The sequence below is a fragment of the Populus alba genome, chromosome 5 (assembly GCF_005239225.2).
Source record: "Populus alba chromosome 5, ASM523922v2, whole genome shotgun sequence".
Lineage (NCBI taxonomy): Eukaryota > Viridiplantae > Streptophyta > Magnoliopsida > Malpighiales > Salicaceae > Populus > Populus alba.
In genome coordinates this window covers 454,237-480,235 of record NC_133288.1, presented here as the reverse complement: position 1 = coordinate 480,235, position 25,999 = coordinate 454,237, and the positions used below count along the sequence as shown (strand labels likewise).

The 25,999-nt window shown below is 34.9% G+C and overlaps 3 protein-coding genes and 1 long non-coding RNA gene across 8 annotated transcripts; 3 read left to right on the top strand and 1 right to left on the bottom strand.

The window, feature by feature from the left end:
* The first annotated feature begins 55 nt into the window (after positions 1-55).
* On the top strand, positions 56-4,321 carry LOC118034940 (aspartic proteinase). 2 transcript variants are annotated; one of them, XM_035040391.2, is made up of 14 exons: positions 56-310; positions 897-1,264; positions 1,345-1,405; positions 1,522-1,616; positions 1,711-1,823; positions 1,955-2,123; positions 2,225-2,264; positions 2,616-2,680; positions 2,811-2,924; positions 3,007-3,071; positions 3,419-3,575; positions 3,655-3,774; positions 3,865-3,953; positions 4,052-4,321. In XM_035040391.2, the coding sequence occupies exons 2-14, from the start codon at positions 914-916 to the stop codon at positions 4,134-4,136; spliced, it is 1,524 nt and encodes a 507-aa protein (XP_034896282.1). In that variant the 5' UTR covers positions 56-310; positions 897-913; the 3' UTR covers positions 4,137-4,321. The 2 variants fall into 2 exon arrangements, with proteins under 2 accessions (XP_034896282.1, XP_034896283.1); XM_035040392.2 differs by lacking the exon at positions 56-310 and adding an exon at positions 325-469.
* A 514-nt stretch (positions 4,322-4,835) lies between these two features.
* LOC118034939 (uncharacterized) lies at positions 4,836-9,146 on the bottom strand. 4 transcript variants are annotated; one of them, XR_004685104.2, is made up of 8 exons: positions 8,988-9,146; positions 8,127-8,208; positions 7,584-7,770; positions 6,787-6,941; positions 6,396-6,539; positions 6,199-6,302; positions 5,931-6,073; positions 4,836-5,271 (listed from the first exon to the last, which is right to left on the bottom strand). XR_004685104.2 is itself a non-coding variant. In XM_035040388.2 (8 exons), exons 2-8 carry the CDS (start codon positions 8,196-8,198, stop codon positions 5,185-5,187), a joined length of 897 nt encoding a protein of 298 aa, XP_034896279.1. In that variant the 5' UTR covers positions 8,199-8,208; positions 8,988-9,145; the 3' UTR covers positions 4,836-5,184. The 4 variants fall into 4 exon arrangements, 2 of the variants coding, with proteins under 2 accessions (XP_034896279.1, XP_034896280.1); XR_004685103.2 differs by having other exon boundaries at positions 4,836-5,246; positions 8,988-9,145; XM_035040388.2 differs by having other exon boundaries at positions 5,931-6,078; positions 8,988-9,145.
* A 5,287-nt stretch (positions 9,147-14,433) lies between these two features.
* LOC118034938 (uncharacterized) lies at positions 14,434-18,630 on the top strand. The gene is made up of 3 exons (XR_004685102.1): positions 14,434-14,673; positions 14,764-14,813; positions 18,537-18,630. It is a non-coding gene; the product is annotated as an uncharacterized lncRNA (long non-coding RNA).
* Positions 18,631-19,699: 1,069 nt separating this feature from the next.
* LOC140955580 (uncharacterized) lies at positions 19,700-23,408 on the top strand. The gene is made up of 5 exons (XM_073409173.1): positions 19,700-20,285; positions 20,561-20,875; positions 21,710-21,837; positions 21,924-22,123; positions 22,832-23,408. Exons 1-5 carry the CDS (start codon positions 19,700-19,702, stop codon positions 23,406-23,408), a joined length of 1,806 nt encoding a protein of 601 aa, XP_073265274.1.
* Positions 23,409-25,999: the final 2,591 nt, after the last annotated feature.

Below are 25,999 nucleotides of genomic sequence, written 5' to 3'. Positions count from 1 at the left end.
TCTTGTGGATGATGATAAGAGAGGGAAGCAGGTTTGAATGAAGGAAGAAGAATCAACCAGAGGTGGTCCCTGCTAAAAGGGTTGTTTTCAATCAAAATCACATTTTTCTTATCGTTTTATTAGGAGGAGCGAATCAAGACACGACAACCATTGCTTGCCACTTCTACTGTAGTGCTGGAAGATCTTTAAAAGCTTTGTTTTCAATAAAAATCACCTTTTTTCTTTTCGTGTAGCTATCTGCCTTGATTGCTACACCCTCTTCAAGCTCAACAGTACTCAGTCTCTTCACTTTGCTTCAAGCTCAGCTCAGGTTTCACTTCTTGTCCTCTCTATCTCTCACACACAAAATCATCATCACTGCATACGTGAACATATTGATCTTGATAACTTGGTTGTTATCTCTTTTCTTCTACCATTCCAGACTGTGCTATATGCTCAAGGGTTTCTGTGTTTCCTTTATTTGAAAACAGTATGACACTTACCCTTGTTTTGGAAGCAAGTTGTAAATATTGATCTTCATAGTTCGTGTTGGTGTTTAAATTTATAGCTAACATCATGGAGAGGTGAATCATTTGATCTAGTTTTGAGTAGGTAAATAGGCATGTGTTTGGATATTGGACTGGTGAAAACTTGCTTCCAATTATCACCAATCCAAAAGTTTCTGATTCAAAATATTTCTTTTGTTCTAACAATTTCATCATCATCTGACAACATCAAGTTTTCTTGTAAGAAGCTACTGAGACTATATAGCAATCTTGTTCCTTTTAGAAAGCTACTGGCTTACACAATTGTTTTCTTTTATTTTTATGGAAATGAGTATATTAGGACACGCAAATGCTCTGTTCAGGCAATCAGTTGAGCGTCCTGCTTACTCTTTTCTTCATTCTATCTTGCAGGGATATTGTATCCTCATATGGGGAATAAAATTCTTCTCAAGGTTTTCTGTTTATGGGCTTTGACATGCTTGCTTCTTCCTGCTAACTCTAATGGCCTGGTGAGAATAGGTTTGAAGAAGCGCCGTCTAGACCTTGATACTATTAAGGCTGCCAGAATTGCTAGACAGGAGGGAAAATCAGGAGCAGGAGCAAACAGTTTGGTCCATGATCTAGGAAGTTCAGATGCAGATATAATACCCCTTAAAAACTATTTGGATGCTCAATACTTGGGAGAAATTGGTATTGGCTCGCCCCCACAAAACTTCACAGTCATATTTGACACTGGAAGCTCCAATCTCTGGGTTCCATCATCAAAATGCTACTTTTCTGTGAGTTCAACTGATCTTTATTGGTTTTTAATGTACAGTCCTAAAGATGAGATCAGCTGCTGACTTGCAATCACCTGCAGATTGCCTGCTATTTCCATTCCAAGTACAAGTCAAGCTTGTCGAGTACATATATCAAGAATGGTAATTATGTGGTCTCTATTTTCACTACATTTGAAGTTAAATTACTAGAGTACATGTTATAGACAACTATATTATGAGGTTAAAACTCAAATTTTTGTTTTCAAATTTATATTCAGGGAACTCTTGTGAAATACATTATGGATCAGGATCAATTTCTGGTTTCTTAAGTCAAGACAATGTTCAAGTTGGGGGCCTTGTTGTCAAAGATCAAGTGAGTTATTTGTTCCATTTTACATTTATTTGGAGAATCATCTGTCTTCTGTTTGCAGTAATGTGTGTGTGTGTGTGTGACTTTTGTAATCCAGGTTTTTATTGAGGTTACAAAAGAAGGAAGTCTTTCATTCGTATTGGGGAAGTTTGATGGAATACTTGGGCTTGGGTTTCAGGAAATTTCAGTTGGGAATGTTGTCCCTGTGTGGTATGTTTATGTCAGGACCATAGTTCTTGTTTTGTAATTTCATTCTTCTTGGAAACAATCACTTAGATTCATCATCTCTGCGATTCGTTTCTCTAGTACCTTGGATAGACTAATTCATGGAAAGAGCACAGGTACAATATGGTGCAACAAGATCTTGTAGATGATGAGGTGTTCTCGTTCTGGCTCAACCGAAATCCTGATGCGAAAGAGGGTGGCGAGCTTGTTTTTGGAGGGGTTGATCCGAACCACTTCAAGGGAAAGCATACCTATGTTCCAGTTACCAAAAAAGGGTACTGGCAGGTATAAGCATTTCATCTTTGGACCAATTTCTAACCTTGTTCTTATATGCTATTTTCAAAGGGGAAAACTGAGTTTTTCTTACTGCTGTTTCCCATCTTCAGATCAACATGGGGGATTTTCTAATTGGCAACCATTCAACAGGTGATATTCAGTCAACTTGAGCTTTTTTATTTCTATGTTGTTCATGCCCCCCTTTTCTCTGTATAATTCTCTATTAACATAGAGGAAAAACTGCTGTAGATAATCCAATACATGAGAACTGCCGAGCACCTTGAATCCTATAATGAATGATGAGTCAGTTCTCTTAGAAATTGTTGCCTCCTAATATCTAGTTTCTCTACATGGTCCGCCTCGTGCATTTCCAAGTTCATGATTCAGCATGATGCCAAAATTTCTACCTGAAGTCTAATGGAATTCCATGTCTGTAAAACCCGGCAGGCAGCCTTCATGCTCTTACAACAAAGCCTTCTAATACATTCACTTATTCCTCAGGTCTTTGCGAGGAGGGCTGCGCTGCAATTGTGGACTCCGGAACCTCATTGCTTGCTGGTCCAACAGTAAGTTTCTTTCACCTTCCTGATGATTGGCTTCTTCCCAAAGCAGGCCTCCTTGCATGAAAGTTCAAATTTCCTTTCTTATTTATGTTTTACTTGTTTCAAATGTATACCAACTAGCTATCATTTTCAGCCCATCATTACCGAAATCAATCATGCCATTGGAGCAGAAGGGGTTGTGAGCGCTGAGTGTAAGGAAGTGGTTTCTCAGTATGGAGACTTAATATGGGAACTCTTGATATCAGGGGTGCGTTTGTCTCTAATTGCTTTGTTATTTCAATTACATTTCCACGTATGCTGATGCCCTAATTTTATGCTGTGGACTTCAGGTAAAACCCAACAAAGTATGTGCGCAACTTGGTTTATGCATTTTCAATGGGGATGAGTATGTGAGGTAAAGAAATTCACGTTATGTTCCGGTCTATAATCCACATGTTTGGGACAGAAACTTTGCACAAGTTGACTTAGCCTGATCGCTTTCATCACATGCATCCTGGGACAGTATTTCCTTCAAAGATTTCATGTATTTGATAGCAATGAGTGGCACTGAAAGTGCATAGTTTTAGATATTGCGGCAAATTGCAAGTGCATGAGCATGATTACCAGAATGCAAGAAATTTTTGTGAATCTGCTGACCAATGTTCTCTCTGTTGCAAAAGAGTTTTAAGGGCCTTATAAGGTGCTTAAGAAACTGCCTCAACAGCATCTTTGGTTGACACTAAAACCTGATTTCTTGTGTAGCACTGGTATTGAATCAGTGGTCGAGAAGGAAAACAAGGAGGGATCATCTGCTGGTGATGATCTTCTATGCATTGCTTGTGAGATGCTTGTTATTTGGGTCCAGAATCAACTAAGAGAAAAGGAAACAAAGGAAGCGGCAATCAACTATTTAGATAAGGTTGGTTTACATCAAAACCCTGCCTCTTTTTCAGAAGCTCAAATCTGCATTCTAAGTTTTAGTTTTTGATCCTTAACAGCTATGTGAAAGCCTGCCAAGTCCAATGGGAGAGTCAGTGATTGATTGCAATAGCATTTCAACCATGCCAAACATCTCATTTACTATCGGAGATAAACCTTTTAGTCTCACTCCAGAGCAGGTTCGATTTCCATATTCTTGCTTTGGAAGTCGAAATATATCATTAGAAATCTTTATCTTTGTATTTCTAAAACCACTCGTTTGCTTTCAGTATGTTCTCAAAACCGGAGAAGGCATTGCTCAAGTTTGCATCAGTGGGTTCATGGCTTTGGATGTGCCGCCTCCACGCGGTCCTCTGTGGTATGCCATCCTAGCCATTGTTATAGCTCTGGTCGACATATATAGCTTTTCTTTCTGCAGTTTATGTTTGAGTTTAACCTGAAAATGCATGCTTGCAGGATTCTTGGTGATGTATTCATGGGTGTGTATCATACCGTCTTCGACTATGGTAAACTTGAAGTGGGTTTTGCAGAGGCTGCTTAATGATCCTTTTGCTAGGCTGTAATGCTATGACAGGTTTTCCTATGCCAATCAGAGATCACTCTGTAATGTAAATGTTTGTTAGGCATATTAGGGCTATGAATTGATAATCTATTTGTATCCATCTGCAAAAAACAAGGCATCAGGACAATTTTAAAGAATATCAAGGAACAGAATGCTTAAATTTTGATGAATCTCATTTAGATTATTAAATGCTGAAGATATTGCCAAAGAACTCAATTTATCTAAAAGATTAAAGACCATGACTCAAAATTCTCCCCTTCCCTTTTGTTGAAAAATAATGTCGTATTTTTTTGTTGAAAAATAATGACTATCATATTTTTTTTTTATTAAAAAATGGAGATAATAAAAACAGAAAGAAAATGTCTTCTTGTATTTTTTTTATTTAAAAAATACAAAAATATCCAAAGAATAATTTATTTTATGTTTTTGTTTCTTTAACCAATCACATTATCTTTTCTTTTCTTATTAGACATAATTTATACAAGAGTTGAGCTTTCATTGCCATGATAACTATTTTGCTCTCAGAAAGCATGTGCAGATTTTATGAAAAATGCTCAGAAGCCTTACAAATATAATTCCTTTCATCTAATTTTCACTTTTCAGTCCTACCAGTTATTGAGGAAAAAAAATTAAAAAGTAATGTTCTTTATAAACATCTATATATTAAAAGAATAATAATATATAAATTAACTCAATTTTAATTTTTTTTAAAAAGGAACCTTATCTACCCATTTTCTTTATATCAGATTTGAACAAATTAATCATATCGGTCAATATTTTTTCTGATTCAACTTGAAACTTAGCCGTGAGTTGGGCTCTAAGTCTTGGGAACTAGCTTTACACACAGCAGATTTTTTTAACAAGGGTGTAACCAGCCTCCCTGTCCATACTACACAGTACGAAAGTGCTTAGAACTACACAAGAGTATGCCACTTGAAATGCATAACATCAACTAAAGAAAACTAGAGTATTACGGCATGGTATGAAGTACAGATGCACCACCGAACTTCACTGTTCTTCATCACTATCATTGCTGAAAACAGAGGCTACAGCTGATTTTGGCTTCTTTGCGGCTTTGGCTGAGGAGTTCTGTGCAGTGAATGCAAAAGGGCCACTAGTTAAATGAAGAGCAGATGAACTATTCAGTCATCAAATATTGATTTCTTTCACTCAAATTGGTACAACATTGTGATATTGCTTACAGATTTTACAGGTGAAAAATTCAAAGAGGTGCCAATTACAAGGCAAGAAAGGGCAATGTAACTCCCATAAGTAGAAAAGAATAACTTGTGTTGTAAGCCAGAAAATATGTATGCGATCTTGAGATACCATTCAACATTACTTTTCAGAACGTCAAACAAAATAAAGGAACACAGTTGTTATTCTTGTTACTTATATCCATGAGAGTAAAAGTGTTGCCATACAGAAAGGATGTTTTTTAAAGTTACTTGACATACACAACATTTACTCAGAAGGGGAATGCATTTTATGAGTGCAATTAATCTAAAAGTTGCAAAATCCTAGCTAGAGAGAGAATTTCTATGCATGGGAGATAACTATTCATCTATCCTCACTGCAATGCATAAAGACCTAAGTTTACTCAAGTTATAAAGGAAATAAGGACCCTAGAATAAACTACCATGTTATTATCATACCGCAACAATCTACCTTGTGACAGCACAATGAAACCATGAAAACAGCTTCTTTACTCATCATACTGAAAAGCTTCTAAGTGCCTACAATGATATAAATTCTAATTCTTCAGTTGCATACCTTTGAAAGGCCACCTTTAGATGAAAACCCAAATTTTAATGCCCTCCGCTGATCCTGATCCACAAGTGCAGTTCCACTTCTAAGCGAAGTGGAAACCTGAGCAGATGCAGATTCTTCTTGTTGCTGCTCCTGTTTGTGAGCATCTGCCCTATATTGCATAGAAGAATATAAAAACAAATGTGGTAAGGAAATTTTTTTGAAGACAATAAAACAAATGGAAAAGCTTGAACTAGCTGTTGCATTTGTGAAAGAAAACAAGAATGCATACATCTGTGCAAACTTAGCCATCTCCCTCTCCTGTCGTTGCAGTTCTCGCTTTCGCCGATCATCACGACTGCTAGTACCATGCATCTCTCTCATTTCCTTAAATCTCTGAAACCATCATCCAAGAGCATTACAGATTTAGGAGAAAAAACAGAGAGTGATAGCACTACGGGTTGAAAAATGCCAAGTAAGATTTCACACCTTTCTATGATTATGGTCGTATGAACTCAGATGAGCTTCAAATTCCATGGCCAATTTGTATTGCTTGTTGCAAAGATCACAAAAGAACACCTTCCTTATCTCTTTCACCTCAGTTTGAATTTTCTGCTCCCGTTCAGCTAACACCTGAATTTTCATAATGTGCACGAAGCAGGCAGTAGAAGCCACCAGGTAATAAAAACTGCAGGAAATTCTCAAGAGCTTCGAAAGTTGATGTTCCCCCATGATAATACCATTCCCGTCAAAAGACACACATATATGCTATATGCTGCCTTCTGTTATTAGATGTGGGTTTCAGAGAAAAAAGCATCAACCTCAAAATATTATCTACCAGTTAAAATATTAATAATGATCTACAAATTTATAGGCATACCTCCCGCTTTTTTGTGTGTTCCTCAGTTTCTTCAACCTCAATGTCAAGTTTTCTTCGCTGAATATTTTCTTCTGCGGTAAAAAAATCATCTTCTTCTTGTTTTCCAATCCCTAACTTTGGATCTCTAATTCCAGATTTTATAGGCTCAATGATTCCTGAACATAAAAGCCAAAAATTATTGTTAAAATTACAACATCATAAACAAATAAAACATTCCACAGGAATCAATCCTATTGATGTTTCTCATATCATTCAGACTAAAGGCAAATGACAGATTGGAAACTCTACCCACTTCACTCTACTTAACAAGATGGCAGACCACAAATAATTGTACAAAAGGAACAGTTAGCAAACAATGCCAATAGGCAATAATGAGTAGATATATCTGCATGTTTAAAAGTTTGCAACCCACGACATTATATATCTGAGTAAAGCTTGTGGTCTGATAATCAAAACCATATTGGAAATAGGACGTTTAAGAGCATTCAGGGCCAGGACATATGGGTTCATCGATCACCGTAGCCGAGGAAAGGTTTTTGAGGTGATTGTTTTGTTCCGTAGAAAATGGAGGCTTCAAGTAACAAACATAAAGCAGCATGATTCAACTTCAATGATTTCAAGATCATGTGTCAATAGAGTAAATAAAATACATTCCAAAACATCTTAACTAACTATTGATGGTGCAACAGTGAAAACATGATGGTAGATTCAAGCAAAGCAATCACTTAAAAAATGAAGAAGGATAGGGGAATCCTCAAACAACTCCTCCCATGAATGAGGCTCAACTATTTACATACCTTGCTCGTCCTTTCCAAGACCCTTTCCTTTCCATCCCATTTTCTGAAGCAGCCTAAAACCAATATTTGACGCTGTCAACTTTGTGTCCAATGAAGCTTGTTCAACATTGTCTAGATCAACATTTTCTGTAGGTCTGTGATGTTTTGGTAACCGAAAATCCTCTGTGAAATCCTCAATAAGAGAGTCCTATCAAGCACATACAGCAAATGCGATGTTACACATCCATGCTCATGAGATTGCATGATCCTCAACCATTCACGAAACTTGTAATGAATGCACAAACACATAGTAAAGGAAAATTTCCATTAAAATATAAAAATATAATGTCCATGTGAACAGTTATTATAAATATTAAGCGACTGCAAAATTAGGTTATTCCTTAATTGGGGAAATTTACAAGCCACTTATAACTAGCCAATTGGAAATTCACAAAAATCTCTTCATTAAGCCTACCGTATTGAATAGGCTATTTTGGTGCAATCCATCAAATATGCAAAAAGCCATAAAAAAAAGGCAATATAATTTTATAAGCCTGAAATTACCTGCTCTCTAACAAGTTGCTGTTTATTGTGGGTGCTTGTTTCTTGTTTATCACTGTACCATCTGCGATCCATCTTCAACCACCTAAGCACAAATCAAGCATTAAAGTAATAAAACATTTCATTTCAGAGGAGAAGAAAGTGGAAAAAAAGACATGCCATTTTAGATTCCAATAGAGTATAAATATAGTCAGAAAAGACACCCTTCATGAAAATTATCCAAGGCTGCAAATGCCAGCAATTAGCTGATTAATTATGAATAAGAGATATCAAGATGCATAATACAAATAATCGAAGATTTTAGTTTCCAGAAACAATGAACACAAAATTGAATTCACATGTTTATGCTCGAACCTGATTTAGTTTGCAAAATGAAGAAAAGAAAGTCTAAAATTCAATCAAGGACATCCCTTTTCGAAATCCTAAACTCTATCAGCAACCAAATACGCCATAAAAAAAATTCAAACATCCAAAGAGCCCCCTCCACAATGAAAAAACCCATCAAAGTTAGCTTCTTTTACTGTTTCCACAAAGTTTTAAACTGATTCCTCGAATGGGTTTCTCATATAAATTCATTTTACAACATAGGAAAGGAGCCAAACCCCTATCATGCGCTAACAAACTCTAATTAATTATCACAAATCAAATTGATCTCCTTGTAGTCAAACATAAACCCACTAACACAAACCTAACAGAAACAATAATTAGCACCTCCAATTCTTATGCAAGTGCAGAAGATTTAAAAGTTATAATCTTTGAAGTCTGCTAAAAGAAAAGACCATGAATACCTTGGAAAAAAAAAAACTTTTGTTCATTAATATCGGGAAAAAATCATTAAATTTGATCAAAGTAAATTATATTTACCTGATTATTAATCAATGGATTAGAAGCAGAGAAACCAAACACAAACAAAGTCTTTGAATTTTGATCTCTGCTTTTGTCTCTGTGGTTTATGCCTTGATGTTTCTTTGAAGATAAAACTCAAATGCCAAAGGTCCCGTAGAATAATTATAGGGGCTAATTATTTTAGAGAGCTTAGCCCAATATAGTTTGAGTTATGCTTGATGAATTGTTTTTGGATTAAAATGGTCGAATAGAGATAGATTTGAGCTTTCTCGGCCCAAAGCAGATTTTAGTGCTTACTTCCTGAGTTTGAATACATGCTCTAAAATAGAAAAAAAAAAAAAAAAATTGGTAATGTATAACATAATGTTTTTTAAAAGTATTTTATAATTAAAAAAATATAATAAAATTATTTTTTTATATTAACAAATTAAAATAACATTAATTTAATATATTTTCATACAAAAAATAGTTTAAAAAACAAAAATTAACACATTACTAAACAGATAATTAGTTTCAAGTTACATATAAACAGTCTGTTTGAACTGTTTCTTCCTAATATATTATCATATTAAAAAGACCAATAAGAAATCAAAAATACCTTTAGGGTAATTTCTCCCAAATGTATTCCCATACTGAAAAGAAGAAGAAAGCAAGAAACTTCTTTCTAAAAAAGGACCTAATCTTTTTTTTTTCTTCCATAAATGTTCATAATTAATTAATTTGCTAACCAACCATATTAGAGAAATTTATATAAATTATATCTTGAAACTTTACCTAACAGTTTAAGTTATTAATTAAGATAATTTTTTGACACGATATCATAACCTTATTAACTAAGCGGTCACGAGTTGAAATCTTATCATCCTCATTCTAATTAATAAAAATTAAGTACAAAATATAAGTTTGTACAAGTTTTAAGGTCAAATAGTTTTTTTTTTTTAAAATGTGTTAGAGAATAATTTAAATTATTTTTGAAATCTCATCTAATAGTTTACGTTTTTAGACTAAAATAGATTTTACAAACTATATCCATCTTTTTTATATATTGAATTGATAGATAAAATTCTACTTTATCCATCATGGATTTATTTGAATTGTTGATTTTCTCCCAAGGAATTAAACTCGATGAGATCATGAATTTCAAAGCATGCACAAAGGCGTGTTGCTCAGGTTCTAATTAATTAAGGTCAAGTAAATTAAATTGAAATTGTTCCATGTAATTACACATAATTAATTAAACAAGATCAATCTAGAAACCACTTCCTTCGTGTATGCGTACCTAACCTAAATCTGCTGCCTAACTCCCTGCTAGTTATTGATGTGGTCAATGCACGCAGGGAAGATTAATTAATTCAGAGCTAGCTAGACCAGATTTTTTAGTCATTAGCAGATAATCATGTCAGTAATTAAACCCATCTAGGCCTAGAACTTTAAAAACCGTTTGATCAATCATCAAAGAATAAACGATTTGTAGCTATGTCAAAAGGGATTCTTCTTCGAATAAGCACAATTTCATATAATTATTAATTATGAGATTATTGCTTACAGCAAGATTGCATTATCTATGTATATTAATTTAAAGAAAGAAAAAATCATGTGTCCCTATATAAAAAAAATAATTAAAAAGCAAAAAGAAAAAGGAATAAAATCAGTTCCATGAACTTGAGTACAAGCAGGCAATGCATATACATGCCAAACTCTGGCCCTTGCATAGATTAATTAATTGTAAGTTGTAGATACCTTAAAGCTAGACAGCTTGCATTCTCTACTAATTTAAACAAAAGGGAAAATATTTATATATCCTTCTTTATATAGACCTTACAAAGAAATTATGCATGAACCATGCATATGGTTCAAAGAAAAAATCTTCAAGTATCTATCTTTTTGACCTCTTTTGGCAAACACTTTCCATTTTTCTAATAGATAAAGCATTTGAGTGTAATTTAGAGTTTAGAAATATATATATATATATATATATATATATATATATATATATTCCAACTATTATAATAATTGCTGGTTTAATATATATATCTATATATATATTCCAACTATTATAATAATTGCTGGTTTAACTATAAATATTGTCATGGATTAAAGTATAAAACGTGTCTTGGTAATTAATTAGTCTTAATCGTAATCTTAATCTTAATGTCACATCCATAGGTGGTATCTAGTGATCAGTTATATATACACTTTCTAATGGGTACGCTAATCCATTTTCTAGAGTACCAATACAAAAACGTGTATTATAAAATCTAATTAATTAATTAGGAAGATGTGATCCATACACTTCGTAAGAGATACGCAAATTAATATCCAAAATCTAATGGAATAATTGGAAATTAATTAGAGAAATATATAGACGCGCATTTGTTTATTATTATGATGATTTCTGCTAGTGTGATATTCTATGTATATATGTGGCCTAAAAGCATACATGCATGGTCTACAATATTTGTTGTGATAGTACTTATCTTTACAACTAATAATGGTCCGAAGTTTCTGAGAAAAAAAATAAAAAAATAGAATGAGATCGATTGATTGATTCAAAGGGTCAAAGTGGCCAATTTCTTACGGAGGAGCACACCACAATATTCCATATGCTTTCCCTTGATCACTTTTGCAACCAAGAACTGTAGAGGGTCAATGATTTCTTTCTCAAGTATGCCTATGGTATTTGATCACATCCACCCAATTAAATATCACAAGATACCCCTCCCCTCCCCTCCCCCTATAAATTCACTTGTCTCGCGCCTCTCATAATTTCAATACCAACAACACACAACTTCCCTACTGATCACTTGAGCCTACCTCGACACTACAAATTAAAACTTGGTGTAGTTGCTTAACATCTCGCTACCAAAACCAAGAAACTAGCTAGCAGCTATGGTTGGCAACAAGCAAAAGAAATCTTTCTCCTCCTCTTTCTCCAGCTTTTTCAAGGCTAGAAAGCCACGACGAACGGGTGATCAGGATGCTTATTATGGCAACGATGATGTAATGAGTCCAAGAAAAATCCGGCCTTTTGATGATGACAAGGGTCCACTTGTTTCTGTGAAGGCTGATCCTCGTGTCGACTCCAGAGCTTCAGTTTTCATTGCCAACTTCCATGCAGCTCGAATCTCGGAATCCGACCGCCAGATTTTCCAGCAAGCTGCTGGAAAGGCAGCCTAAGGTCGATCGTAGCCTGATCAGTCATGTTGTCTAGCTATGTGCCAAATTGATAGCTTTTGAGTGTAACCTTGTCGATCATTTTGTCCATATTGTAATTGTATTTGTTTATGTTTTATGTGTTCTTAGATAATTAATTAAGCAGTCTGTCCCGTGAATCCAAAGTCAATAATGGAAGTGTCCATTGTATAAAAATTTATTATTTAAATGTATTTTGTTTTCATCATCCACAACTTCTTAACTTCTCCCCTAATCTCTTTCAAGAATTCATCGTTTTAGTTGTGGTTGTGGTCTAGACTGTGTGTGTATTAATTTTCAAGGTTGAATTTGGTTAATGTTCCAAAATGAAAAAGATAAAGATATGTTTAGTTGGAGTGATGAAAATAAATAAATAAAATAAATATATTTTAAAAATAATTTTAACATGAATCTTTTTAAAATGATAATAATAAAAAAAAACATGTTCTTCTTATTCTTGTTATCTTGTTCTCTTGTGTTTCAATATAACAATCATTGTCTTGATGAATCAAAGAGCAGCCGCGCTGTATATTTCCTTTTTTTCCTTATGTTTAAAACGTTACAGAGTAGTTTTCTTATAGAGAAATCTTTTTTTTAAAAAATAATTGTCTAGATAAATAACATTAATTCCATCTATATCGGGATATATACAATTTTATAATATTAAAATATAATTTTTAAATTGAATTCTACAGCTCACGCTAATATTAATTCCTAACCTGTACAGCTCATGCTACCATGTCTTGCCTAACTAGTTTCAGGTTCTCATTGATACGAACGGATGGGAGCTCTTTAGCAACACAACTATCAAATACAAGAGGCTCAGTGTTACTACTGCTGGCATTGAAAGTATATGATCTTTTTGGGAATTAAAGTGCATAAAAAATACTTTAGGAAGAATCTGAGATTTATGAAACCAGCTGCAGTCTAGTAATAAAAAATACATGTACTGCCTACAATCTGTTCTTTTTCTGTACAATTTGCTGCTGTTAATTGGTGCAGTACCATCTTCTTCTTGATGGTCACTCAGCCTCCAATTAATTAGTCTTAATTCTGTCCAAGAAGGACACGCATTATCGATGATTTACAAGTAATTTAATTTGATTAAGATGCTAGCTGAAGGAAAGGGGTAGAACATGTACAGTGACTTACTTTAAGTCTGGAATCTAACATAATTTCCAAGAGGAGGGTTTGTGGTTTCTTTCTTTGTTACGATCAGCCTTGAATGTTTGTGCTACGATATTAATTAGTCAGATTGAAAATTAATATAATCATAAGAAAAATAAATATGGGACACGTGAAATTTTGTTAATGATGAAAAATCTTGAATACACATTAAAAGTTTGGTTAGTGCATTTAATAAAATTAATTGATAAATACTAAACAGGGATTCTAAGATATGTTAATAATAAATAAAGATTGAACCGGGATTCTAAGACGTGTCATGTTATTTAATATTTTTATTTAATACCGTGTCAATAATTTTATTTGAAAAAAGCAAAATTAAAATTTGATCGAATTCAAAATAAGTTGTCAAGAAAGAATATATATTTATATATAAAACACAACTATAAATTAATGTTTAAAGTACCCCTGGAGAAAACTTCAGAAACTTCTCACATGAATGGCTAGAGAAATTAAGAATCTTAAATTCTCGATGTCCACACACTGATGCGAAAATAAAATTTTATTTATTGATAAATTAAAGAGTGATCAGTAACATGAATTTTGCTTGAAGAAAACACAATTTTATTGATTATAAATTAATAAGGAATGATGAGTAACATGGATTACGTACATAATTAAGTACTAAAAATTAAATTGTATATTATATAATAGAGACCGATGAAGAACACACTTAATTAAGCCAAAATGCCTCTAATTTGGCATGAATGCACATTTCGGGTAAAGTTTTTAATGCACAAGCAAAGCAACAGCGAGTCAAAATAATCGTCTGGGAGTATATATATATAGTCAAAACCAAAAGGATTGGTGAGGGTTAATTAATGTGTTGGAAAACCTTCCGAGGGATATTGGTATCCTTTCGTACCAATATTAAAGAACTCTAAAACGCGTGGGGAAAGTACTGTAGCTTTCCCTACGGTTTTCCCTGCCAAGGCATAAATTGTCGCTGCAGAGGTTTGAAAAAACGTTAGATCATAATACCAGTGTCTTAAATGCATTGAAAAATTAGACTGTCATTTCCCCCCTGTAACTGGGTCAAATCAGCCGGTGTTTTTTTAATGGTGCATTAAATGCTTGCAGGCTTCTTTTAGAATAAAGTCAAGCTGTCTGATCTTCTTTGATGGTGCATTAAATGGATGTGGCGTTGGCATCATTATACACATATTCTTGCCTCCGTTTTCATTATTTCCTGTTCAGTTTTCATTGGCATTTCTATTCTGGTTAGTCTGCTTTCTAATTGTTTAATTGCATGGGATGATGCTCTTTTGAAATAGTGTTTCTGGCGAGCCAGTTCTCTCAGCTCCTGCCTCTCTTATAATATTTGAAGGTATGTTTTCCTGCAACTTTTGTTTGTTCCCTGCAACTTTTGTTTGTTCTGTATGCGGGTGGCCATGATTTGTTATGCTTTCCTTTGCAGTTCGTTGTTCCCTTTATCATATCGTCTTTCAGGAGAGTTTGGGCTTCAAGGTTAGAATATTTTCCTCTTAGTTGTTTTTAAGATTGTGTTGTGGAAAGTGACTATACTCATCTTGCTGTCTGCATATTGTGCATGGCCTGTGCTCTGTCATATTATGAAAAGGAGTGTTTTTTTTTTCATTGGCCATCAAGTGTCTTTACGTTTGTGTCTCATTTTGCAGTCGTTGCCAATGTTGCTCAAAAAGAGTGGCTTCTCTCTTTTCTCTTTTCTTTCTGCTTTGTGTGATTCTGCATACTATCTTCGTTTCATCAAGTCCTAACGCATATGATTTGATATTCTGCACCACATTCTCGGTTCTGTGTGTTTCTTTGTCTGACAGCTGTGCATGATAATTAGTTTTACAAAAATAGCATCGCGGCCAATTGTATTTCTACATACCAAATCTTATGCTTTTGCCAAGCTTTGTGAACTTCTTTGTTGTTTTTTTATAAAGTTTGTAGAGATGTTTTTTCATTGCATGCCGCAGTATAAGATGGCATATCGTCTTTGTAATTATATATGTTTGTGTAATGAATAAGGTAGCTGTTATGGTATACAAATATTGCTTAGAAAATATTGGTCGTTGGGCGTTGGAACTAGACCATTACAGTATGTTGGTCATTTCGTTTTTTGTTTTTAAGTACGTAAGACCCAATGAAGATGCAAGCAATGCATCTCAGGCTCTCGCTTTCAGAGAAGATGTGCGAGGAGTTTTAATTACGAAGCTATGCTGATATCTATCTAAGTGCTCATGTTCAAAGGAAAGCGCGGACCTGGGACCTGTACTTTGTAAAGGATGGAATGGAGCCAAGGGAAGAAAATGAACAAGAAGCGCGCTTCAAGGTCACTCTAGGGAGGGTTGTTTTTAAGTAGCGATTGGCGGATAAGATGAATCCTTACCAGCTGAGCGATTACAAACGCACTGACAAGAAGAAGTCCAGGACGTTCAACGAAAGACCAGCTGCGGGATCGTCTGACGAAAAATGAGGGCCTGGCTCACAATACTCACTTGCAAGTGCAAGGCCGCCATCATTTCATATTTGCTATCTCTCAGTGATCTTGCACAAAAACTTATCCTGTCTTACGAAAATCATATAAATATATAAAATCTAAATAAAGGGAAACACAAGCTGAGAAGAAGTCTGTGTCTTTCATAATCCAGAAGAACAATACTGTCATCAGGGCCAAGTAACCTCCAAGCACAACACCAGTGCTAAATATCTCTTTAAGTTTCCAGTGCAGTGGGAGGATCCCCTATAATAGTATGCTGCCCGCACCTGTAGGAAGAGGAACGAGAGTGGAAGAGTAGGAATCCGTAAACTGATGCTTGAAATATTGTTATTAGAGAGGTGCTGATCATGTGAGCTGCATGCCATTTGATGGTGGACATGTGGAGGACAATGACAAAGAAGCCGTAGAGAGAAGGGAATAGGCGGAGAGAAAGGGTGAGGAATATGCAACTTCAATCACTGGACAAGGTTGTGATTCTTGATGAGACTCATTTGAGAAAACTGATGATTTGCTGTGATGAGAAGTTGGACTTCCAAGATTGAAAAACAACTTCTTCTTTTTTTTAGATTGTGGCTGATTTGTTGAAAGGAAAATGGGATGGCAAGTATATATATGCGAGGGCTGGAAACTGCTGCAACAAGAAAGTGACCGAAGAATGCCAACTTGCCTGGAAAATCAACATTTTTGCCCACAGAAAGCACGATGTGGATTGCTGGCTTTTTAACATTTTTTCTTGGTAGGCACTAGGCACTAGCGATCCATCTTGCGAGATTGATGCCAGTGGTAGACTGTTGCCACAAGAAAGTGACCGAAGAATGCCAACTTGCAGAGGAAAATCAGCATTTTTGCCCACAGAAAGCACGGCATGGATTGCTGGCTTTTTAAACATTTTTTTTGGTAGGGGCTACGCACTAGCGATCCATCTTGCTTTTATGATTCAAAAGGCTCGAAAGGAAACTGGAGTCTGCCTTTTTAAAAGAGCTTAATTAATTCTTTTTAGTTGGTAGCTTGAATATTAATTTGGTGTTCCTAGAAAGTGGATAGATAGCACGCCATCTAACGTGGAAAAAATAAAAGATTGAGGACTGCGGTTTGACGGTCTTGATGTTGTAAATGGTAAACGGTGTCGGGTGGGATATGTGTACCTGAAAATATCACGGGGCAATGGTCAATGAGAACATGCACATGGGGATCTTGCCTTGAATGAAGCAAAAAGCTTCGATATATAATGGATGACTCCGTGTTTCATGGACCCCTCACCAAGCTTGGATGAATCGGGCATATTAAATAAACAGGTATTACTTTTTGAGGTCTTAAAGTAATGGATGAATCGAGCTTTGATTGAAGCTTGGATTATATTATATTATATTCATTAAGACCTTTTGTTTTTTTAGGTGCAGGAACGTTTTTTGATGAATTGACAAATTAATAATGATAATTATGTATTAAAATATCACAAACAGGTATTAAAAGAGCTTAATTAATTCTTTTTAGGTGGTAGCTTGAATATTAATTTGGTGTTCCTAGAAAGTGGATAGATATCACGCCATCTAACGTGGAAAAAATACGATAAGACAAGTGTATTTTTTCCGATCTCATTTTTTATAAATCTTTGGGCTGAACAATCCTTTGTGACAAATCAAGCCATGAAAGCTGTATATGAATTAACTTTGTGGCGTAGCCTGTACACGATAAACAGGATAACATAATTTATTGATACCGTATGAAATTAAACTTTGTCTCTGGTGAGGTTGTAAGGTTGTGTATGATGGTTTTTTAAGAGTATTTGAGAATATATTAAAAATATTAATTTAATATTTTTTTCAAGTAAAAAACAAATATTGTAAAAAGTAAATTCGTCCACGTAAACAAACACCCACGAAGTCTGTAATTTTTGTTAGTGTTTGATATAAAAATAATAAATATAAAAAGACTTAAACCTTTTTAAATCAGATGGACACTCGAGAAACATATTATTTTTGTTTTTGTTTTTGTTTGGAGAGATTGATCAAAAGCTAATTTAAAAAATATTTTTACTTTTGGATCAAAATTCATGCCCTATCAACTATATAATATGCTTATTTTTCCATAAATGTTATTCATTTTTTGTCCTGCTATTGCTTCTCAGATCACTCTGATATAATATCGTTTTACATCTGATATGAAAAGAGAAATTCAAGGTGTTTGTTGGTTTGTACAAATAGACACTTTTTTCTTCATGGCTGCTATACATATGTTGATGGTGTGGGTGACATTTCATGAAATAACATAGGATTTTATACTTTTATGATGAGGTTAGATTAATTTTTATTATTCGTTTGGGGGCATGAGCTTGCAATAGATTTCACATGCCTAATGTTCATATGTAGAAAGCAGGTCACGAGTCCTTAGTGTTTTTAGCAATGTTTGCATGAGTCAAGCTATGGGTTATAGGACAATTTCGAAATTAAATTTTTTAAAAAACATTGCAGGACACATGACAGTCTCATTAAACAAATTACAAAGATTGTTCTTAGCTTTTTTTTCTTTTTTTTTTCTTTGGTGTTTTTTTTTAAGCGCTTGCTGTGATTTGTGATCTTAATTTCTTTTACCTAAACATGCTGCCTCATCTTTTATTTTTATTTTTGTTTATTTTTTCATGCCTCATTCTCTAGGTCTTATCCCGCGTGTCTTTTCGTTTTTATTCTTGCACATATTCATCAAAATTTAACTTTGTCTTTCAGATCTTTTAAAACGGCCACTTTTATTTATCGTTGGTGTTTTCTCAGGTTTGTTTTGTGCCTTTCTGTTATTTACTTTATGCATTTCTATTTCCTTGCATGCGTAATCATGGTTATGGTATTTATGTGTTTAGCAACATATAATGTTTTTTTTTAATTGCTTGATCTTTTATTGTTATATCTTCATCCTCTCCTGAACCAAGGAGTTTTGTTTTTAGCTAAGCATGCCCTGTCATCATGTCTCATGATATATCAAAGATTTTAGTCTAATGTAATTCCTTCACCTTACAAGCGAATTAATCTTTGGCCAGCACTTAATTTCATTACGTTTTGTTTTTGAATTACTTATTATCCCTATGTTTGCATGGTTTCTTTAGAAACCACATGTCATTAAGATTTTCTCTATCCTTGTGTTTTCCTTCACTTGGCCATGATCATGTACTAATCATGGTTTTTTTTGTGTTTTCCTTTCATTTAACTTCGTTTTTAATTTCCATGGTTTTTCTTTATAGCAATAACATGACAAGTCCTGACGGACATGTTCAATCGGATGGATATATGCCATCTTCTCAATCCTCACAATTTGTTTTGAATGACTATGAAACCCCCGTTCATAGAATCTTGCTATCCGATAACCCAAGCTCTTCAAATACACCATCTGCTCCACAACATACTCAAGGAGTTGGCACTTTGGTCTGTTCACGCCAGCACATAGATATACAAACCACCTTCTCCTTATCAAGCAACATAGTGCAAACTGGAACTAATCAAATTAGTGCTGCAAGGCAATCCAATCCTCCACAATCTATCGCCCTTTGCTTCATTTCACTGTAGTGATGTAGTTTCAAGTCATGAATCTGAAGGATTCTCTGAGCAAACCGTTAATCATCAATCTACTATAAGTCAAGCATCATACCAGAAAAAAAAAAGACGTATGTAATCCAATCATGTACCTTTTGTAGCCATTTTTCCTTTATTTGTAATTACCTCTTTCATATCATTCCTCCAAGTATCTTACCTTTATTTTTTACAGGTTATTTAATTGAATACATTGATTTTTGGCGATAAAACATACAAGTGTAAGCATTGCAACGCTCTTTTTTGGTTGCAAGAACGATTGGCCCGTTCATCTAAAACAAACCCATGCTTTACACTTTGTTGTAATAATGGAAAGGTGGTGCTTCCTGCTCCCACAAGAAACACCTAGCTATCTTGATAACCTTCTTAACCCAAACAATGGTTCATCATCCAAAAAATTTCGGCGTGAAATTCGTGCTTATAACTCAATGTTCGCTTTCACATCCATGGGGGCTGTGGTAGATAATTTTGTTAATTCTCGACCTGGATCTTATGTTTTTAAGGTCAATGGATATTGCCACCATGTTATGGGTTCTCTTCTTCCCATGGATAATAAAGGCCCCAAGTTTGCGCAGCTTTATATTTTTGATACAGATAATGAGGTTTCTAACCGGCTGCAACCATTCTGCAATGAAAATTTTCAATCAAGCTTGGATAGTGACATTGTTGTTGGTCTAATCAATATGCTTGATTCATCTAATCAATTGGTTCGTTTGTTCCGTCATGCTCGACAAAGACTTGGGGATGTCGAGGTTCCAGAACTCAAACTTCGGTTAATTGGTAAAAGAGATGATGACTCAAGGCAATACGACGATCCTTCTTTAAATGACATTGGTGGTTTGGTTGTTGGGGACATTGGTCATTGTCGATCTGATCGAGACATAATTATTGAAAGTTTATCTGGAACACTTCAGAGGATCTCAAAGCTTCATCCAAAATTTATGTCCCTTCATTACCCACTTTCTTTTTCCATATGGTGAGGATGGTTTCCACACTGATATTCCATTAGCTCATCAAGAGCAGCAACCACCTAAAAAAAGACAAAAGGTTTCAAATGAGAGCCTATTATGCTTATCTCATTCATGAAAGAGAAAAACAAGAAAGCACTCTCATAAAAGGCGGACGATTGTACCAACAATTTTTGGTTGATGCATTTGTTAATGTTGAAGAGGAACGTTTAGATTTTATACGTGCAAACCAAGAAAATCTTAGAAGTGAGCATTACAAAGGAATACATGATGCTATTGCCAGAGGTGATACTGATGGATCAACTACAGGGAAAATTATACTTCCATCGTCTTTAACAGGAAGCCCTCGGTATATGGTTAATAATTACCAAGATGCTATGGCTATATGTAGATGTTATGGGAATCCTGATCTTTTTATCACATTTACCTGCAATGTTAATTGGCCTGAAATTCGCCGAGAAATTAAAAAAACAAAGGGCTATCAACCTGAGGACAAACCTGACATCAATAGCAAGGGTATTTCATTCCAAACTAATTGATATGATGTCATTCATCAAGTCCGGAAAACCTTTTGGGCGGACAATTGCTGGTATTTCTTTTTTATTTCTTAAATTTCAAGTTTTTATTTTTATCCTTCTACAAACATCTGTTTTGACTTCTTTACTTGCATTCTCTTTTTAGATGTTTGCGCTGTGGAGTTTTCAAAAAAGAGGTTTGCCGCATACTCATTTGTTAGTTTGGCTAGCTCCAGAATTCAAATTCCGTTCGCCTGAGGATGTTGACTCTATTATTTCAGCTGAAAATACCTGACAAGCATCAAGATCCTATTTGCTTTGAGATAGTTTCAAAAATTTATGATGCATGGTCCATGTGGTGCTGCAAATCCCAAAGGCTCAATGTATGGAAAAGAATAAATGTTCCAAACAATTTCCAAAAAAAAAACAAAGATGCAACCATCTTTGGTGAGAATGGCTTTGTTTACTATAAACGACGCATGCAGCCTATGGGTCACATTGTTAAAAAATGGCATTTCCCTGTCAAATTGTCATGTTGTCCCATACAACAAAGAACTTTTGCTTCGATACAATGCACACATTAATGTTGAAATTTGTTGTCAATCTCTGCTTATCAAGTATCTTTTTTAAGTATGTTAGCAAAGGAGCTGATCGATGCAGAATGGTTATGAAAAAAGATACTGATGATGAAATACAAGCTTATCTGAACTGTAGATTCATTTGTCCATATGAAGCAGTATGGCGTTTATTCCAATTCCCAATCCATTCAAGGAGCCCAGCTGTTGAAAGACTTCAAGTCCATCTGCCATTACAACACCATGTGTTTTTTTTCAAGGTAATCAATCCTTATCGTCAGTTCTTGGGAGACCTGGCATTAATAAGACAATGCTCACAGAGTGGTTTGAGCGCAACAGGGTTGATGTCGATGCACGAGATCTATTTTACTCACAGTTTCCAAACAAAGTATGTTTGGGATGCTAGGCAAAAAGAATGGATTGTTAGATCACGTGGATTTTGCCTTGGTCGCATTGTGTATGTCCATCCTGCAGCTGGAGAGTTGTATTTTCTCAGAATGTTACTTAATCATGTTAAAGGAGCAAAGAGCTTCGAAGACTTGCGGCAAATCTCTGGTACAATATTTCCAACTTTTCAAACTTGCATGCAAGGCTTTGGGACTCTTAGGAGATGATAAAGAATGGTCAGATGCATTTGGTGAAGCTATTCCAACAGCTTCTTCTCCACAGCTAAGGCAACTTTTTATTAATATTATTATGTTTTTGCGAGGTTGCTGATCCAAATAGTCTTTTCGATCAATTTTGGCACTCTATGCATGATGACATTGAATATCATCTGAGATCTTCTTTCTCAATGTTGAACGTTCGTTTGTCTGATGACGAACTTAAGAACTATGTGTTGTATGAGCTTGAACAACTTTTTTAATGCTTCCGGGACATCGTTGGAAGATCATAAACTTCCAATGCCGAATGGTCGATTGATGGATGAAGTCAGGAACAAACTTTTAAGGGAAGAGCTTAGCTATGATCTTGCTGAGCTTAGAAATAACCATTCATTGGCTATGCCACTTCTTAATCCATGTCAAAAGAAAACATCTATGATTCTGTTATTACATCTATACTACAAAAAAAACAAGCGCTCATATTTGTTCATGGTCATGGTGGAACAGGAAAGACTTTTTTATGGCATACAATTATTAATCGAGTTAGATCTGAAGGTTCAATTGTTCTTGCTGTTGCCTCATCTGGAATAGCTTCTCTTCTATTACCTGGAGGGCGAACAGCCCATTCTAGATTTAAAAATTCCATTAGAAGTTAATGAGAGTTCAAACATGCGAGATTAAACACAACACTCACCTTTCACGACTACTGGAGATGACATCACTCATTGTTTGGGATGAGGCTCCAATGAATAATAGATTCTGTTTTGAAGCTTTGGACAGGTCTCTACGAGATGTTCTTAGACTTAACAATCCATTTGGTGGCAAGTCTGTCTTATTAGGTGGGGATTTCCGACAAATTCTTCCTGTTATACCTGGAGGAACAAAAGAAGAAATAATTAATGCTTCTTTTACTAGCTCATTGCTATGGTCTGCATTCACATTCCTCACTTTGAATCAAAATATGCGACTATCAGCTGAAGGTTTAAGCCCAGACCAAAAGGATGAACTTAGACAGTTTGCAGAGTGGATCCTTTTAATTGGTGATGGACAAATATGTGATTTGGCTGTTTCGGATGATCATGATGCGGCATTTATCAAAATCCCATGTGAGCTTCAGGTTGAAGTAATTGATTCTCCAATTGCAGCTATTGTCTCTGCCATATATCCTGATATTGAAAGGGCTCATCTTGACCCATTCTACTTTAAAGACAGAGCAATTGTTACACCGAAGAACCTAACTGTTTCTGAGATTAATAATTTTATCCTTGATATTATACCTGGTCATAAATACAACTTTCTTAGTTGTGATTCTATCCAAACAACTTCTGGTGATATTGACAACATTGATTTATTGTAATCCAATTGAATTTATCAACCAGCTTGACTTTAATGGTGTGCCCCAACACAGTATTTCTTTGAAAATTGGCACACCGATTATGTTACTTCGGAACCTTAGTCCCTCTGCTGGTTTATGCAATGGAACAAGGCTTATTGTTACACAGCTTGCCGAGCGAATTATTGAAGCCCAAATTATTACCGGTTCTAACATTGGAGATCGAGTTTTTATTCCACGAATTGTCTTTCCAGTTAATGATAAAAATGCCCCTTCACAATCAAACGAAGACAATTTCCTATTAGGCCTTGCTATGCCATGACTATTAATAAAAGCCAAGGACAATCACTTAAGATTGTTGGTGTCTTCTTGAAAGAACAAGTTTTCAGTCATGGTCAATTATATGTTGCTTTATCAAGAGTTACATCAAAGAATGGACTTAAAATCATTTCCTCGATCATGAAGGAAAACCATCATGTTATGCCAAAAACATTGTTTACAAGGATATCATTCAATTATTACCAAAAGGTAATCTTTGTATTCGTTGTTGTATCTCTTTTGTGTGTTAAAATTCCCTATTCATAACCTTGAACATCTATGAGTCTTCTTTCAACATATATAAAAAAAATTTATGCTTTTATGATGACACTTTTCTGCCATATTAGCTTTATATTTTCAGATTTGGGTTCCATTTAGATCTACTACTATGTTTATATTTTTAATCTCATGTTTAATTATTCACTTATTTGTTCAATTTTTCCTTGCTTTTTTTAAATGCAGAGTGATGGCTATTCATTTACACAACATTAAAAAATATATTTTCTACCCTTTGATCCGAGCTCGAGTATGTCGTGTTTGGATTCCAAAACAAAATGGACAAGCAACAAACTTCAATTGCCTATTTGTTGATCGTGAGGTATGCAACATATCTACTAATATGATCTTTATTATTGTTTTCTTCAAATTCTTGCCTCTGCTTGCATGCTTTTTTTGGTCCATTTTTTTAATTTCCCACGCAATTATGCAATGTCACCAATTATTTGCCTTTTTTAAATGAACAAGGGTGGTGCAATACAAGGATCAGCCAAATCTAGAGATGCTGCACATTTTTCTTCAATCATTATTGAAGGTGGATATTATGAAGTCAAAAATTTCTACACCTTTGAAAATCGCTACATGAATGCTGTTGTTGGCCATGAAGCTGTTGTTGATCTTAAGTCTGACACCAAAGTCACTCGCCTCAATTTCTCCCCCACTTTCAATTCCACGATATTACTTTAATTTCATTTCACAGATTTTGCACATGTCCTTAACAAAGAAAAAGGATCAAGACTTCTCACAGGTGTTCTTCATTCTTACCCTTATGTACCAAACTGTATCATGCATAGTTTTTTCATTCCACTGACATGACTATTCAATTATTTATATAGATGTTCTCGGTAGGCTGAAAGCAATACAACCAATTGAAAAGATTTTGGTTCGGGGGCAAACACTTGAAGACAAAATGGAGTTCATCCTTGAAAATATACGGTTAATGATAAATTCAAATTATTTATTATATTGAATTCCTCCTAGCATTAGTCTAATATACTTTTATTTTGTTTAGAGGCGAGGAGCTTCGTATCACTTTATGGGGTGACATTGCCTCGAAGCTTTGACGACGCTTTCTTTAGCAGAACAAGATTCTCCTCTTATCGTTGCTTTTGCTGGTTTTTCGTGTCTCTGAATTTAGAGGTTTCCTTCGTTCTATCATCAAGCCTACCATCATTCAATGTTATTAGCTTTTCGGTTCAAATTTCATAACCTCTTCACATTAAATATACACCGATAAATATGTGGTTGTTACATTTTTTATAGGATCTGCAAATCTAATTGGCACCGCAGCTTCAGTTTGGTATTTTAACCCGGACATACCAGAATTATTAGCATACAAGCATTAGTAAATTTCTATATTCTTCGAACCTTTTGCATTTGTTAAAATCCAATTTATGTATTAATGTTTAAATTAATTCTCAACACCTTTTTCTTTATCTTTTTGTAGCTATGCTCAAATGGCTGTTGACTTACACCAGTTGCCTCCATCATCAGGAGCTGTCCTCTCATTTGGAAACTCAGATAAATGAAAATAGAAGAACAATAAGAGAGATCCTCTGTATGGACCCATACGAACACAAGGTATCTATTATGTTATTCTTTAAATGTTACTTATTGCAATTCATGTCGTGATGCCCAATCCCAGCAATTGTCTAATAGAGATAGATCATCAAATATAGTGTCTAGGATCAAGAATCATGGCATAGAAGTTCAAGGCCTATAATTTTATATCTGATGGCTGGTTCCAGACCCCTATAATATTATGATTACACTGTTGTTGGCAATCGCCAACACTGCATAGCCTTCATTTTTATGAAAAAAAAAATGTATGACTTTGTGCTTTAATTGACACCTGCAGAATGAAAGATTTACATGTAAAGCTTTCATAGTTGATTATGATCTCTTCAAGGGATGGTGGTGTCAAAGCTGTCCAGATTGCAACAAGCCACTCTCTGGACTCCCTAATAATTTGCGATGCATGGAGCATGACTATCCATCCTCTGCACCAATCCCATGGTTCA